Source organism: Bos mutus, chromosome 1, assembly GCF_027580195.1.
Source record: "Bos mutus isolate GX-2022 chromosome 1, NWIPB_WYAK_1.1, whole genome shotgun sequence".
NCBI classification, from domain to species: Eukaryota; Metazoa; Chordata; class Mammalia; order Artiodactyla; family Bovidae; genus Bos; species Bos mutus.
Genome location: NC_091617.1, coordinates 66,074,836 through 66,089,935, shown reverse-complemented (window position 1 = coordinate 66,089,935; position 15,100 = coordinate 66,074,836). Strand labels below are relative to the sequence as shown.

Below are 15,100 nucleotides of genomic sequence, written 5' to 3'. Positions count from 1 at the left end.
GGATGGCGCCGCGAGAGGCGGCGACGCAGCTGGGCTGGGCCGGGGCCGCCCTGGGGCGCAAAGTTTCAGTTTCGCTTTCCCGAAGATCCTTCTCGGTTCCCGGCAGAGCCGCACCCCCTCCTCTCTTCGCCGCCCTCCTGGCCGCGGACTGCCCGGTGAGTAGGTCCCATTCTCTGTTCCCCGGGGGGTGGGCGCAGAGACTTCCCGGGGGTCCTCTCCTGCGGCCTCGCGCCAGGGCGGGGAGAGGCGCGCGAGGGACTGGCGCCCAGTGCTGGGCTTCCCCTGGGAGGATGGAGACGGGGCAGATGCTCAAGTCAGAGAAAGTTTCTCCTGAGTTTGTGATTCCTTTTAACTCTTATTGTTACTGTTATTTGCAGGGAAAATGTAATTCACATGCTAAGTTCAGATTAAACTTACCTACATTCCAAAAAATTTGAATTTGTTCACCTGAATTATGCCGTATCACCTGTTACCTCTCTCTCACGCAGTACTTCAGACTGGCTCTTCGGGCTTTTCCGCCCTCCTTTCTCCATTTAGCCAACAATGCTGAACTTCATGGGGGCTTCCCTGGTGGCTCAGGGTTAAAGAATCCGCCTCCCAATACAGGAGACCCAGTGACAAGGGTTCCATCCCTGAGTGGGTAAGATCCCCTGGAATAGCAAATAGCAACCCACTCCAGTATTCTTGCATGGAAAATTCCGTGAACAGAGGATCCTGGTGGACTACAGTCCATGGAGTCGCAAAGAGTCAGACAGGACTGAGCACGTATGCACTGAACTGCAGGGCTGCCCTGTGTACTACGGAATAAAGGTGAGAGCCGAGGCACCACACCTCATCTGCTGGTAACTGGAGTCAGACTTGTGACTCAAGAAGCTAAATCTCTCAAAGCCCTCAAGAGGAAGTCTAAAGTAAAGCAGAATCTTAAAAGAGAGAAGGAGAGGGAGGGATGGGGCTCATCAAAGGCATAGGGACCACCGTATGTGAAGCACAGACGTAGCACGGAGGCTTTGGAAAGGATGTGATGAGTAAGGGAGATGACAGAGGAAGGGTCTAGTGGAATATAATGTGTCTAATAGACATATTGGGCTTCCCTGGTGGCTCAGATGGTAAAGAATCTGCCTGCAATGCAGGAGACCTGAGTTTGATCTCTGGGTTGGGAAGATTCCCCTGGAGAAGGAAATGGCTACCAACTCTAGTACTCCAGTATTCTTGCCTGGAGAGCTCCAAGGACAGAGGAGCAAATATAGTGTGAGCTACATATTAATTTAAGATTTTTCAATAGCTAGAATTTTTAAAGTACACACAGGTGAAAATAATTTTAATTTTATGTTCTTTTGGTCACAATATCCTAAATTAATCATTTCAGCATATAATCAATGTTAAAAACTTACTAAGGAGATATTTTACACTCTTTTTTGTCATCGTAGGTCATTGCAATCCAGTGTTATCTCACATTTGCATCATCTTTCAGTTGTGCTTAGCCACATTGCCACATTTCAAGTGCTCCAAGAGCTGCACGTGGCTAATGGCCCACACTGGACAGCACAGTTCTAAATGTCGAAAAGTCTTGAAGATCAATAGGGAGATATGGAAGACAGATAAGTAGGGCAAACAGGAGAGTGATTCATCAGATGTGCATTTTAGAAAGGTGGTGTTGGCAATGATGTGGAGGACACATTTCCATGCAAGGGTGAATGGAGGTGGAGAGGTCAGAGATAAAGTTTTTGCACATGTCTGGTAAGACTGTAAATGGGTGAGTCTTTATACAGAACAATTTGGCTGTACTATCAGAATTATGACTGCATATTCATTCTTATTTTGCAGGTCCACTTCTAGGAATTTGTCCTGTTGATTGATTAGCACCTCTGTGAAGTGACCTATGTACTAAGTTGTTCTTTTCAGCCTTTTTTATAATAGCAAAAGATTAGGAACCACTTAAGTGTCCATAAGGGCTTACCTGATGGTTCAGATGGTAAAGAATCTGCCTGCAATGCAGGAGACCTGGGTTTGATCCCTGGGTTGGGAAGATCCCCTGGAGGAGGTCATGGCAACCCACTCCAGTATTCTTGCCTGGAGAATCCCCATGGACAGAAGAGCCTGGTGGGCTACAGTTCATGAGGTTGCAGAGAGTTGGACACAACTGAGCAACTAAGCACAGCACATAGCAAGTGTCCATAAAAGGGGTTGCTGCTGCTGCTGCTAAGTCACTTCAGTCGTGTCCGACTCTGTGCGACTCCATAGATGGCAGCCCACCAGGCTCCCCCGTCCCTGGGATTCTCCAGGCAAGAACACTGGAGTGGGTTGCCATTTCCTTCTCCAAAGCATGAAAGTGAAAAGTGAAAGTGAAGTTGCTTAGTCGTGTCCAACCCTCAGCGACCCCATGGACTACAGCCTACCAGGCTCCTCTGTCCATGGGATTTTACTAGTAGTTGAATAGCTTACAATGCATCTATACGATGGAATATAGGCTAACATGGAAAGATCTCTAGGATACCTTAAATAGAAAAGGTAAGATGCAAAATAGTGCATATTAGATGCTACCTTTTGAGGATGGGCCCAGGCTCTGAGGAGCACTCTGCCCAAAGCTGGTGTCCCAGAGCTTCCTCCCCAAGAGGGCAAAGGCCCAGAGGTGAAGGAGAGTTTGGAGAGCATCAAGTAGTGCCATTTCATAGCACTGAAGTTCTGTGGGAGCGTTAGGTATGTAAAAGGGAGGCAGGGAAACTGAAATTTCAAAGAGACCCTTGGATGCCAGGCTGAAGAGCTTGAGCTTTACCATAGGCAATGGAGTCTGTTGAAGGTTTTGAGCAGACAGTGCTTCTCAATAAATGTATACTTTATGAGAGTTTTTTTTTTTTTTAATGCTACCTTTTGTGTAAAAATGCTCCTGGAAGGATATTGGCGAAGCTAATAGCATTGATTGCCTCTGGGAAGGGGATTTAGTGAGGGGAGTAGGAGGGAGCCGTTTATATGTTCTAAATTTGAACCAGTAAATGTACCTGGTAACTATTCAAACAATAAAGCATAAAATAACGTACATTTAAGTCTTTAAAGAGAATGTATTGCCATAGCTCAGTCAAGGAGCCCTGAAAGCTGTGAAGTGAAGTGTTATCTGTGGGCAAGGAGGGTAGGGCCACATCCTACCGTGATTTAGGTGGACATGGCCCTGTGATGAACTGAATATGAAACAGAAGAGAAGATTCTAGATTTCTGACTTGAGTAGATAAATGGTGTATTGTTTACCAAGCTGTGGAATCCAGGATATAAAGCATGGATTTTGGAGGGATTGGGTGAGGGTAGGTAGCAATGTTGGAGAAGGCAATGGCACCCCACTCCAGTATTCTTGCCTGGAGAATCCCATGGACGGAGGAGCCTGGTGGGCTGCAGTCCATGGGGTTGCTAGGAGTTGGACACGACTGAGTGACTTCACTTTCACTTTTCACTTTCATGCATTGGAGAAGGAAATGGCAACCCACTCCAGTGTTCTTGCCTGGAGAATCCCAGGAACGGGGGAGCCTGGTGGGCTCCCGTCTCTGGGGTCGCACAGAGTCGGACACGACTGAAGCAACTTAGAAGCAGGTAGCAATGTGGGGAGTGGAGATGAGATTATGGATCCAGATTTTCAGAGGCTATGTTGAGGGAACTATGGGACGTTCAGGTAGACTTGAAAAATTCAGCTCAGGAGAGCCATAGCCTAGAGTTACAGGTATGGGAATCATATTTGCAGCTGGTGAGCTGAAGTCATGAGAGTAGATGAGATCACATTTGGAGAGTATTTAGAAAGAGTTGAGATGTTCCTCTCATAAAATCCTGGGACAGCTGATGAAGGTTGAATCCAGTTGAAAGGTCTGTAAAGGCAAAGTGAGAGGTGACAAGAACCAGGGGAAGATGGCATTGGAGAAGCCTAAAAGCAGAGGTTCAGGAATCAGGTCATGAAATGAATGAAACTATAGAGAAGGGCCAAATAAAGAGTAGGAAAGAGGAGAGGAGAGTCCACTGGGGTTAGCCACCTGGAAAACACTGATGAGCAGTTTCAGAGAAGGCTTGGTGTGAACTGGGAGCCAGACTGCTGTGGGCTGAGCAGGCGGATGGACAGAGAGTCAACTCCTTCAGCCGCCCCATGAAGAGAAAGGAACATAGTAGGACCAGCAATGAAAAGTTGGGAAGTCTTTTGTTGCTGTTGTTGCTGTTAAAATAGAAGAGATTGAGTGTTTGGGGCCATATGCTCCTTTCCTTGTTTCTAATTACTTTGGGGTTAAAAGAGTGCCGCCCCATACTGACCAGTCTGTCCCAATGCCTTAAAAACTCCCTGATGCCTCAGCGGCAAAGAACCCGCCTGCAATGCAGAAGATGTCGATTCCATCCCTGGGTCAGGAAGATTCCCTGCAGAAGGAGATGGCAACCCACTCCAGTATTCTTGCCTGGGAAATCCCATGGACTGAGGAGCCTAGTGGTCTACAGTCCACAGGGTCGCAAAAGAGTCGGACACGACTAAGAACTAAGCACAGCATAGCACATCAAAAGCAAAAACCCACCGGAAGCCCACAGCAGAAGCTCTCAGTTTTCCTTCTTTTATGAAAACAGCAGTGCCCTCTGGAGGCAAAAATGTGTCTTCTCCTTGCATTTTAGGATAGTACTTAGACTTGCTTTTCCTGACATTTAATAATAGTGCTCTGATACTGCAGGTAGCTGTACAAAATTTTCCTTTTGCAAAAGCATTAGAAATGATTTCAGAGGGCCTCAGGCAACTATGTGGCAACAGGTGTGAGCAGCTGTGTCTTTAAGCATTTTTATTCTTATTCTCCCCAGTCTTTAATTATGTTAGAAAAATCATTAAAATGTGCTTTCCCAGGGTTTCTGATTTTTATCCACATAATCCCCTTTATAATTAGATGAGGGATATTTATCACAAATTCAATGATGTATATCCCCACAGGCACAAATACAGTTTCCTCTTTCTTCAGGCACTGTCCAGGGATCTTCACTCATTCATAGGCTGGTTTTCTTTTTTCTTTCTCTTTTGACTTTCCCATGTTTTATTAAAAATCTTTTAGGGTTTAAATTTTTTATTTTGCTGTTGTCTTTTTTTCCTGAATGCAATAGTCAAATTGCACAAATTGCAATGTATTCTCAAGTCATTTTTAATTAATTAATTTTAACTGAAGGGTAATTACTTTACAACATTGTGGCAGTTTTTGCCATACATTGACATGAGTCAGCCGTGGGTGCACATGTGTCCCTCCATCCTGGACCCCACTCCCACCTCATCCCCCTGGGTTGTCCTAGAGCACGGGCTTTGAGTGCCCTGCTTCATGCATTGAACTGGCACTGGTCATTGTTTTACATACGATAATATACATGTTTCAGTGGTATTCTCTAAATCATCCCACCCTCGCACAGGCTTGTTTTTCCTCATTGCTCTCTGAATGCTGTGCTCACGTGTCGTCATCTTTCCTCTTCTAAAAATGTAAAAGCCTACTTCATCCTTCAAGACCTGGCCCTAGCCTCACCTTCCCCATACAGATTTCCCTGCTGTAGCCCATACAGCTCTTTGCCTTCTCTGAACTGCCATTATGGTTTCAATTGGAAGCTCTCAGTAAAAGATAAAAGGTAAACAACAGAAGCAAAAACAGTGTTTGCATGTTCACCAATGGAATGAAAAATAACTCAAGATCAGAAATCATGTTTGGTCTTCCGGTTGTGTATCCTCACCAAATTCCCTAAGATGCTCATCAGTGCTTATGCATCCTTCTATTCGTTCCTAGAAGGGGGCTGCCATATTTGGGAAACGCAAAACAGCAAACATTGAAAGACCTCAGAGACCTGGAGGATGGACTTTTCCAAGGTAAAAAGCATAAATATGTAAGTTATAGACTTTGATCAGCACATCATAGTTCTTTCTAAGATAGCAAAAATTCTGGGATTTCCAGTTTATACTTGGCAATCCTGTTTGGTTTTAATATCCCAATAAAAGTTTTCTCCTTGCCTCATGTGAGAGATGGGGAATCAAGGATGTGCTAATATAATCAACAGAGTCAACATGAGGATGGGTGATTTTTTCAGAATGTTGCTTCAGTATCATTTTTATTTTCTCTGCTCAGCAATTCTACTTTTGTAGCATGAGGGGTGGCGAAGAAATGGCAATGCACCCCAGTATTCTTGCCTGGAGAATCCCAGGGACAGAGGAGCCTGGTGGGCTGCTGTCTATGGGGTCGCACAGAGTCAGACATGACTGAAGCGACTTAACAGCAGCAGGAGCAGCAGCATGAGGGGAGGAGGTGGAGGGAGGAGAAATAAAAATAAAGGACCAGGAAAAAGGCACCTCATTGGTTTATCCTGAAAAGTCCACATTCAGGCTTATGTCATTATATAAGCCATTGAAAGTGGGTCCTTTCAGGTTGATGGGGAGGTGAAGCTGATAGGCTTTTGTCCCCATTTCTTCTGTTCTGTCTAGAGGAACCCCACAAGGCTTTGGAGATTGGAGTCCTCTCTGAGAGTTTGGGGTCTTTTTGGTCTGTGACCTTTGAGCCTTTTCAGGTGGTAATCTCCAACCCTTCATCTCATCCAGAATTAAAAGTACATTGGCCTCTAGGGAAGAGGGGTAGAGTCAGTGTTGGCTGGAACACTTAGTATTTCAAGTATTCCAGACACATTGATCAAACAAACATGTTCCCCTTCCCCTCTCCAACCCAGTGCTCTTAGGAAGATTTCTGTTGCTTTGTGTTTATGAAACTGTATTTGTCATCAGTAATCTGTCAATTATTCCGTCTCGATAATTTTGAAACCACTCTTGCTTTTCACAGGGTGTTGGGGCAGCAGCTGACAGTGAGAAACCAGGTAGGATCACCTCACTCTCACTCTTGCCTCAGAAAATCTTTGCTCACATCTTTCCTCAGTGGAGAAAGGGGAATACAGAAGGAGACTATCTCCCCCACCAGCGCTCAGGTGCGTGACTGCAGGGCCTTGTGGGGACCCGGCACATGTGTTCTCTAGGGCTCCCGTTGGTCCTGTCCTTTGCACACAAGATGGGAGACTCTTCTGACAACAGCCCTAGAACTAAAGCTGGCACGAGAGGTGACCCATTGATTGTCTTCTTGCTCAGCAAGGCTTGTAAGAGCCAGCCTAGCCTCACCCTAGGATGAGGCTGACCCCTTTGAGATTTTCAACCATGGCACAAGCCCATAGGCTCTGACAACTCATGTGCTGCTGCTTTGGGGTAATTGAGGCCATTAGAGGTCTTTCTAGATGGCTCAGATTAGAAATGGGAATTGAAGTAAAAAAAATAATCAGTTACTGTTGTTCAGTTGCTAAGTTGTATCTGATTCTTTGGGACCTCATGGACTACAGTAAGCTAGGCTCCTCTGTATTCCACTATCTCCAGGAGTTTCCTCAAATTCATGCCCACTGTATGGGTATGCTATCTAACCATCTCATCCTATGCTGCCTGCTTCCCCTTTTGCCTTCAATCTTTCCCAGTCAGTGAAATTACTACATTGTATCTATTTTAGGACACAGATTTTTTTCAGGTCTCTGAAATAAGGCTGCTCCCTATCCACTGATAGGTTTAGTTGGCATCGTTTTTCCTTTCTTGGTGGCATATAGTAATACTTTAGACCCCATGAACTACAGTTTCACAGGTCAGGTTCTCCAGGAAGCAGAAAATGAGATGGAGTTAGGGATGCTGAAGGCTTATTGTGAAAGGGAAAGAGAAGAAACCAGATTGGACAGTTGGAGCCATCAGACTGTAATGAAAATCTGGCAAAACTCTGCCAGCCTAAAGATTGCTCATGGGCGAAGTTGGACATCAGTGGCCTTATCCAGCTATTGATGGAGCCCCCTGAGAATAACGTGACCTGGGCTGGAAAGCTGAGGGGCTAACACCTGGAGGCTGTTGGCTAATCATCCTCCCCGCTTCACTAAAGGAGGATATGATCAGTTAGCGCATCATCTTGCTGCCACCTGCGGAAAATACTTTCTAGCCAATCAGTTTTAATTCCACCAAAATCATGCTACAAAACTAGAATATGATGAAGAATTATTTACTGTCCTGTTGTCAGTGCTCCTCCCGTCTCCTGGACCATGCCCCCAGGAGCATCCTTGACCAATGACTGATAGAAGCTGGGTAACCAGCTCTGTCACCCCGGTGATGTAATTCTAAGACGCATGGTCTACACTGCCCCTCTGTGGAGTTAAGCTTCATTTTCTTTGTAACATCCCCTTTATTCATTTCTTTCCTTTCCCTGTCTCACTTTCCCACTTGATTCTCCCCATCCCATGCCCCTGGTGTTTTCTGGGATAACCTCCCAAATAAATTTATACTCAACCCCTACCTCAGAATCAGCTTCTAGCAGAACCCAAGCCAAGATGTTGACAAAGGCAAACAAGTTATAAATAAAGCCTCCACATATTTTTGACTCATAATTAAGTCTAATACTTGTGCCTTAAGAATGGGTCTTCCCAAACGCGCTATTTTTATGTAGGTTTTTAAAATCTATGAACCTTGATAAACAGTTTCATACCACTGTTATTGCATCATGGTAGCTACCACCAAGTGGGTATTTATTGTATGGCAGGCACACAGCTAAGCACTTTATGGTGATACCATGGAAAACTCTTAGATATCCTTGATCTAAGGAATAAGGGAGAAGCAGGAAGAGGCCTAGAAGTCATCTCTCTTTTTTGCGTAGAGGAAGCTCAGTCTCCTGGTGTGAAGTAGAATTAGATCCTTTTCAAAGGACCCCTTGCTCATTTCTTTATTTTTTTATCTTCTCTCCTTTTCCAGAGATTGATACTCTCAGAGGAAACTACAGTCAGCAAATTCCCATTAGTCATGACAACTTCAAAATTTTGAAAAATAATGAGAGTCTGCTGTGTGAAGTCCTCCAGAATAAATTTGGCTGTAACTTTACCTTGGTGTCTCCAGCCCCGGAAGGTAACAACGAGTCTCTACGAGTCTTCAGAAAAATGCTGACTCCCAGGGTAGAGTTATCTATCTGGAAGGATGACCTCACCAGACATGCTGTTGATGCTGTGGTGAATGCAGCCAATGAAGAACTCCTGCATGGAGGGGGCTTGGCCCAGGCCCTTGTGAAAGCTGGCGGCTTTGAAATCCAAGAGGAGAGCAGACAAGTGATTTCCAAATACGGCAGAATTCCAACTGGTGAGATAGCTATCACAGGAGCAGGGAAGCTTCCCTGCCGAAAAATTATCCATGCTGTTGGCCCTCGGTGGTCATTGATGGATAGCCAGGAATGTATTGATAAACTGAAAACAGCCATTGTAAATATTTTGCATTTTGTCAGCAGTAAAAATTCTGTGAACATTGAGACAGTAGCAATTCCAGCCCTGAGCTCTGGGATTTTCCAGTTCCCTCTGAGTCTGTGTACAGAGATCATTGTGCAAACTATCAAAATGTATTTCCAAAACGTGCCAATTGCCAATAATTTTAAAGAAATTCACCTGGTAAGCAATGAGGACCCTACTGTTGCTGCCTTTAAAACCGCTTCAGAAATCATCCTAGGGAGGAATGAGCTTGAATCCCTGGTAAGTCAAGGAGCCACCCAGCCTTTCAATACTATGGTTGTGAACAGCATGACTCTTCACATTGTCCAAGGCCTCATTGAAAGGCAGGAGGTAAGTCTTTATTGTATTCTCTTGCACTGCCAAAGGGGTTCCCTGAACTGTGTATTACCCAGCAAGTATGTTTTGAGCATATACTATTTCAAACATGGTTTAGAAAGTATCTTGTTTAGGTTAAGAGTATGGATTTCAGAGCCAGACCATCTGGATTTCAATATTAGCTTTGCCATTTACTAACTGGATGACCTGAGTTGAGTTACTTTACCTTTTGGTCCTCAGTTTCTTCATCTGAAAAATGAGGATAATAATAGCGCTTTTATCTCAGAGTTGGAATCAGAACACATAAACTGCCTAGAATAGAACTTGGCATGTGATAAGTATTTATAATTATTGTTACCATTATTCTCAAGCACCATGAGAAAATAGAACAATCTTTGATTCTAAAGAAGTAAAAATCTACTGTGTTCTTTTCATATAAGAAGATTCTCTAGTTGAAACGTCTCACTGGGGAGACAAACCATCTGAATATTTCTAAAGCAAGCTATCAGTAATAATAAACAAAAAATCTCAATACAAAGTGAATTCATAATATTTCAGAGTATGTACATTTTTGTCACAAGAGTGGAGTATAGTAGATCAAGAAGGATTATTTCAGAAGATACGAGTTTGAATTTGATCTCAAGTTATGATGGTTATGAATTGGCAGGAGAAGAGGCCTGGGTAGTTAGAATGACTTAGCAGAGAGATACAGAGAAATTGACAGATCAAAAGTTATAGGCTGGACCAGTCAGGAGTACTAGGTGGAGCTGCAAATTGTATGTGAGTATATGGCATCCGGTCCCACCACTTCATGGGAAATAGATGGGGAAACAGTAGAAACAGTGCCAGACTTTATTTTTCTGGGCTCCAAAATCACTACGGATGGTGACTGCAGCCATGAAATTAAAAAACGCTTACTCCTTGGAAGGAAAGTTATGACCAACCTAGATAGCATATTCAAAAGCAGAGACATTACTTTGCCAACAAAGTTCGTCTAGTCAAGGCTATGGTTTTTCCTGTGGTCATGTATGGATGTGAGAGTTGGACTGTGAAGAAGGCTGAGCGCCGAAGAATTGATGCTTTTGAACTGTGGTGTTAGAGAAGACTCTTGAGAGTCCCTTGGACTGCAAGGAGATCCAACCAGTCCATTCTGAAGGAGATCAGCCCTGGGATTTCTTTGGAAGGAATGATGCTAAAGCTGAAACTCCAGTACTTTGGCTACCTCATGCGAAGAGTTGACTCATTGGAAAAGACTCTGATGCTGGGAGGGATTGGGGGCAAGAGGAGAAGGGGACGACAGAGGATGAGATGGCTGGATGGCATCACTGACTCGATGGACATGAGTCTGAGTGAACTCTGGGAGTTGGTGATGGACAGGGAGGCCTGGCGTGCTGCAATTCATGGGGTCGCAAAGAGTCGGACATGACTGAGTGACTGATCTGATCTGATGTGGCTCTGTGCCAGGGGCTGTGGAGGATACAAATTGTAACTTAGCCTTTAGCCAGGGATAGTAGGGCACAAAGGTGAGGGCACTGACAGGGAGGGGATAGAGTCAAGGTAACAGTGAACCAGGTGCTTCTGGATTAGTGCAGCTTCTCTACCAGGCAGAGAGCACCTTGACGGTGGGGATTGTCACTTGTTCATCTCTGTAGCTCTGGAGCTGGTCTCTGGGCATGCATGTTGGTGTCCAACAAGTTACTGACAAATAACTGAAAGGAGGCAGCAGAGAGCAGGGGCTGCAACAGAGGAAGAGAAAGAATATAAGGCTATATTCTCTATTATCCCCATGATCCGTGACTCTCCTGTGGCCATAGTCAAACAGGATTAATCACAAGTGAAAAAATTCCGTTTATTGCTTACAAGACAATTAAAAAGAAGACTGAGGGGACCCCAGGAGATGAAATATTTATTTGATAAATCATTAATATGCCAATTTAAAATTAAAGTGGAAACATCCTGGTTGAATAGCTTATTTCTTTAACTAAAATTCTATTATATTTAATTATTACCAACATTAAGAATTTTAAAATTTGTAAAGGGTGCCAGTGCCTCCAACTTGCAAGTTCTGATTGCATTTTCAAAGTGACACATTCATTAATACCCATGAGAAGTACATAAGTTACCCCAAAAGGAGCCAAAGTCATCAAGATGAATTAGGGGGACCTGGGGACCCCCACCAAGAGGGAGACCTACTTCCCACTGTGAACTTTTTCATCTCATTTGTGCTTTCTTTAACCATATGCCACTTACTTTAAAAAACACGAACTTTAGGGGGTAGAAATTTCCTTATAAATTTTATTTCCACTCTGTAAGACAACATGAACATTCACATAGAAACAGCGAAAAGTGAAGACAATGGATTATAGAATGAAACCACTTATTGATGAAGCTTAAAACAAATCATCGAGAAGGTTCTGAATCTGAGAATATTGGGAGTATAAGCCAGCAAGGGGCTGACAGATGTTTGCAATAAAAATTGTATCATCTACATGTTTTACGTAATTTCTGATTAGCACGAACAGACTCATGATAATCAAATGATCACTCTTTGGAAATTTTATATCTGTTATTAAGTGATAGTTTTATGGATTTAGGATCTTCAAAAGTATTTTTCAAAGCTCTTCAGGAAAATAAATATTTAAATTAGTCATTTAAGAAAAAGTAATATAACACTGAACCGTGTTCATTTTTTTTCCCTTTTCAGACAGATGTAATTGTTAATTCTATGTACCCCCGTATTGGTCTTAGAGCTGGGTCTGTGTCAGAATCAATTCTAAAAGCAGCCGGAGATGAAATAGAGCGGGAATTACACCAAAAAATAACTAAGACAGTACTAGATTCCCAGTTGGTACTGGTCACAAGAGGATTTAAATTGTCTTGCAAATACATATACCATGTGTTATGGACTTCAGAATATTCTGAACAAAAACTGGTAAGGTCAAAATAAATTTATCTTTCTGTGTCTCCAAAGTCTATGTAATAGTCTGTTGAATTTCCATCATGTCATGACATTCATGTTATGTTATTGTCAAGTGGAATATTCCCTATTCTCTACTACTCCTGTGAATACCTGAAATAGTAAACAGATGTTGTAGTCACAAATTGTCTTAAGAAGTTTAATTTAAATTATCGCTTAGTCCATGTCTGAATTTTAAGTGGGCATGCCACAGATAGACACAGAAACATCAGGGCTCCCTCTCTGCACCCAGTGGCCCTACAGGCCTCTTCTTACATATGGGCCAGGCACTCAGCCTCTCCCTATCTCCTGCCATCTGTTAAATCCCAGGAGGACCTGGGATCTCTCTTCCAGTACCATTCCAGTCAAATCTGTTACCTGTGAGGGCTTCTCTGTGGTAAAGTACCTGTGGTAAAGCTTAGCTTTCTGGCTGACTCTACAACTGAGGGGCATAAATTGTATACGTTAAGGACTAGGGGGAACCCACTGAAATGTAGAGAAAGGGAAACTTAATCTCCTTTTCTGTCTTTGTCCATATTTATTTTATCACCATTTCTGATCTTCTCTTGTCTAGAGAGCCCTCAAATCCCAAATTGGTCATTCAGTCACTCTCTGCTTTTTCCAGTCACTCAGTTTTCCGAGGTCCTTGCACATTGGTATAATCTTGTTACATTAGTATAACTAACATACTAGTATATTAGTATAATGTAAGAAAGTTATCCAATAACGTTCCTACTACAGTGTTCAGTTTGAATGTTGAAATATTGATGGAAGTTTAAATCTGCCAAAAATAAATTACATGACAGATCTTAATGACTTTAAATAAATGTTGATCACTTACTTTAACCTCTCCGTCCTTTATTAAAGCTCTTTATGTTGATCCAGAAGTGGCAGGTAAGTGGGGGATAAACTGAAGATTGGCTCTCTAATCTGGGGAGAAGGCTACATAAATTGAGGGCAATCCCGATGCCCAAATGCCCTGAATGGCACAACATGTACCAGTCAGTCACTTCAGTTTCTCAACCCTTTCATTCCTCATCATTTAACCTTACAGCTGTAATGGGTCCCCTACGGAGTGATACCTTTCCTGTTCTCTGAGGAGGCATGGGCATGGCCCTGAGGAATAGTGGAGGTTGGCGTTATAAAATATGGGCAGGATTAAAGGGTAAGTGGGTAAGTGAAGTCTTATTTTTGACTCAAAATACTAATCTTAAATTTTTGTTTTTCCTAAAGCCATTGAAAGATGCGATGAAGAAATGCTTGGAAAAATGCCTTGAACTAAATATGACTTCCATTTCCTTTCCTGCCTTTGGGACTGGAATCACTGGTATGAAGAAGAGTGAAATAGCAGAGATTATGTTTAATGAAGTTTTAATATTTGCCAGACAAAGTTTGCAACAATTAGCTGTAAAGTTTGTGATCTTCCCCGAAGAATTGGAGACATATAAGGTAAGTTAATATCTTAGAAGTGTCCTGTGGTTCGTTCATATTCATTTCCTCAACAACATCTATTTAGTATCTCCAAAGTAAGATACAGGTTTTGTTAAGTGCTGTGGAGCATGATGATGGTCTAACTTGGTGAAATTTAATTTTTATAAATCATTCACCTCTGACCTAGTAAGGAATGTCATTGTAGAAGCCATGTCTACCCCACTACCTAGCTTTTCTCTTGTCCTTTGTGGGCATTTATTCTTCCCTCTGCTCCTTAAAGGTATGCAACCTCCTAGTTTTGTGGGGTCCTTTGCTCCTCCCCTTCTCTTTCCCACTTTCCAGCCTGTCTCCATGTGGGTAGTTGCCATTTTCTCTCTCTCTACAAGAAAACAAGCTTAGACTTGTTCTAGTTTGCACTTTCCTGGAACAAGTGTAAATGTTCTTATTCCTCTTGCTGCCTTGCTGGAGGGGGAGGTTTGTAGTGTTAGCTGATTTCCATTGCTGATCTCAAGCTATCTATGTTACATTACCGAAGGAGGAATTGGAAAGAGACATTCACCGTGGAGTCTCATGAGCCAGTGTAAGCCAGCTCTAGTACACCACTGTCTCATCCACAGCTGACCTGCAAAACTGGTGAATTACCCAGTGATGCAGCTTATCTTCTTGACAAAATTAAACAGCCTGTCATTCCAATGAAGTTCACCAATTCCACCCACCACCCACTGAAGAGGACTATTACTAGGCCCAGATGGGTGCTCAGAATACATCCCTGGACTGTCCATAAAGCACCATATCCCTATAAGAGGAATTAGCCCCAACTAGAAAAGGAAGTGGGGCTTCCCTCGTCAGTAAAGACTCAGTAAAGCTCAGTCAGCAAAGAATCCTCCTGCAATGTAGGAGACCTGGGTTTGATTCCTAGATTGGGAAGATCCCCTGAAGAAGGAAATGGCAACCCACTTCAGTATTGTTGCCTGGAGAATCCCATGGACAGGGGAGCCTGACAGGCTACAGTCCATGGGATCACAGGAGTTGGACACAACTTAGCAACTAAACCACCACCAGAAGAGAAAGTGCTTGTGCTCGTCAACATACAAGCAA

At 43.3% G+C, this 15,100-nt stretch overlaps 1 protein-coding gene across 8 annotated transcripts in view; it reads left to right on the top strand.

Moving 5' to 3' along the window:
• The first annotated feature begins 19 nt into the window (after positions 1-19).
• The window catches only part of PARP9 (poly(ADP-ribose) polymerase family member 9), a 29,706-nt gene continuing 14,625 nt past the window's right edge, over positions 20-15,100 (top strand). The window contains exons 1-8 of one of the 8 annotated variants that reach the window (XM_070370115.1): positions 35-155; positions 489-810; positions 1,825-1,881; positions 5,763-5,842; positions 6,801-6,834; positions 8,780-9,630; positions 12,320-12,547; positions 13,805-14,020. In XM_070370115.1, the coding sequence (XP_070226216.1) occupies positions 5,828-5,842; positions 6,801-6,834; positions 8,780-9,630; positions 12,320-12,547; positions 13,805-14,020 (1,344 nt within the window). In that variant the 5' untranslated portion in view covers positions 35-155; positions 489-810; positions 1,825-1,881; positions 5,763-5,827. Of the gene's footprint in view, positions 156-488; positions 811-1,824; positions 1,882-5,762; positions 5,843-6,800; positions 6,943-8,779; positions 9,631-12,319; positions 12,548-13,804; positions 14,021-15,100 lie in introns of all 8 variants that reach the window. The other 7 variants (XM_070370107.1, XM_070370118.1, XM_070370112.1 and 4 more) reach the window with 7 other exon arrangements.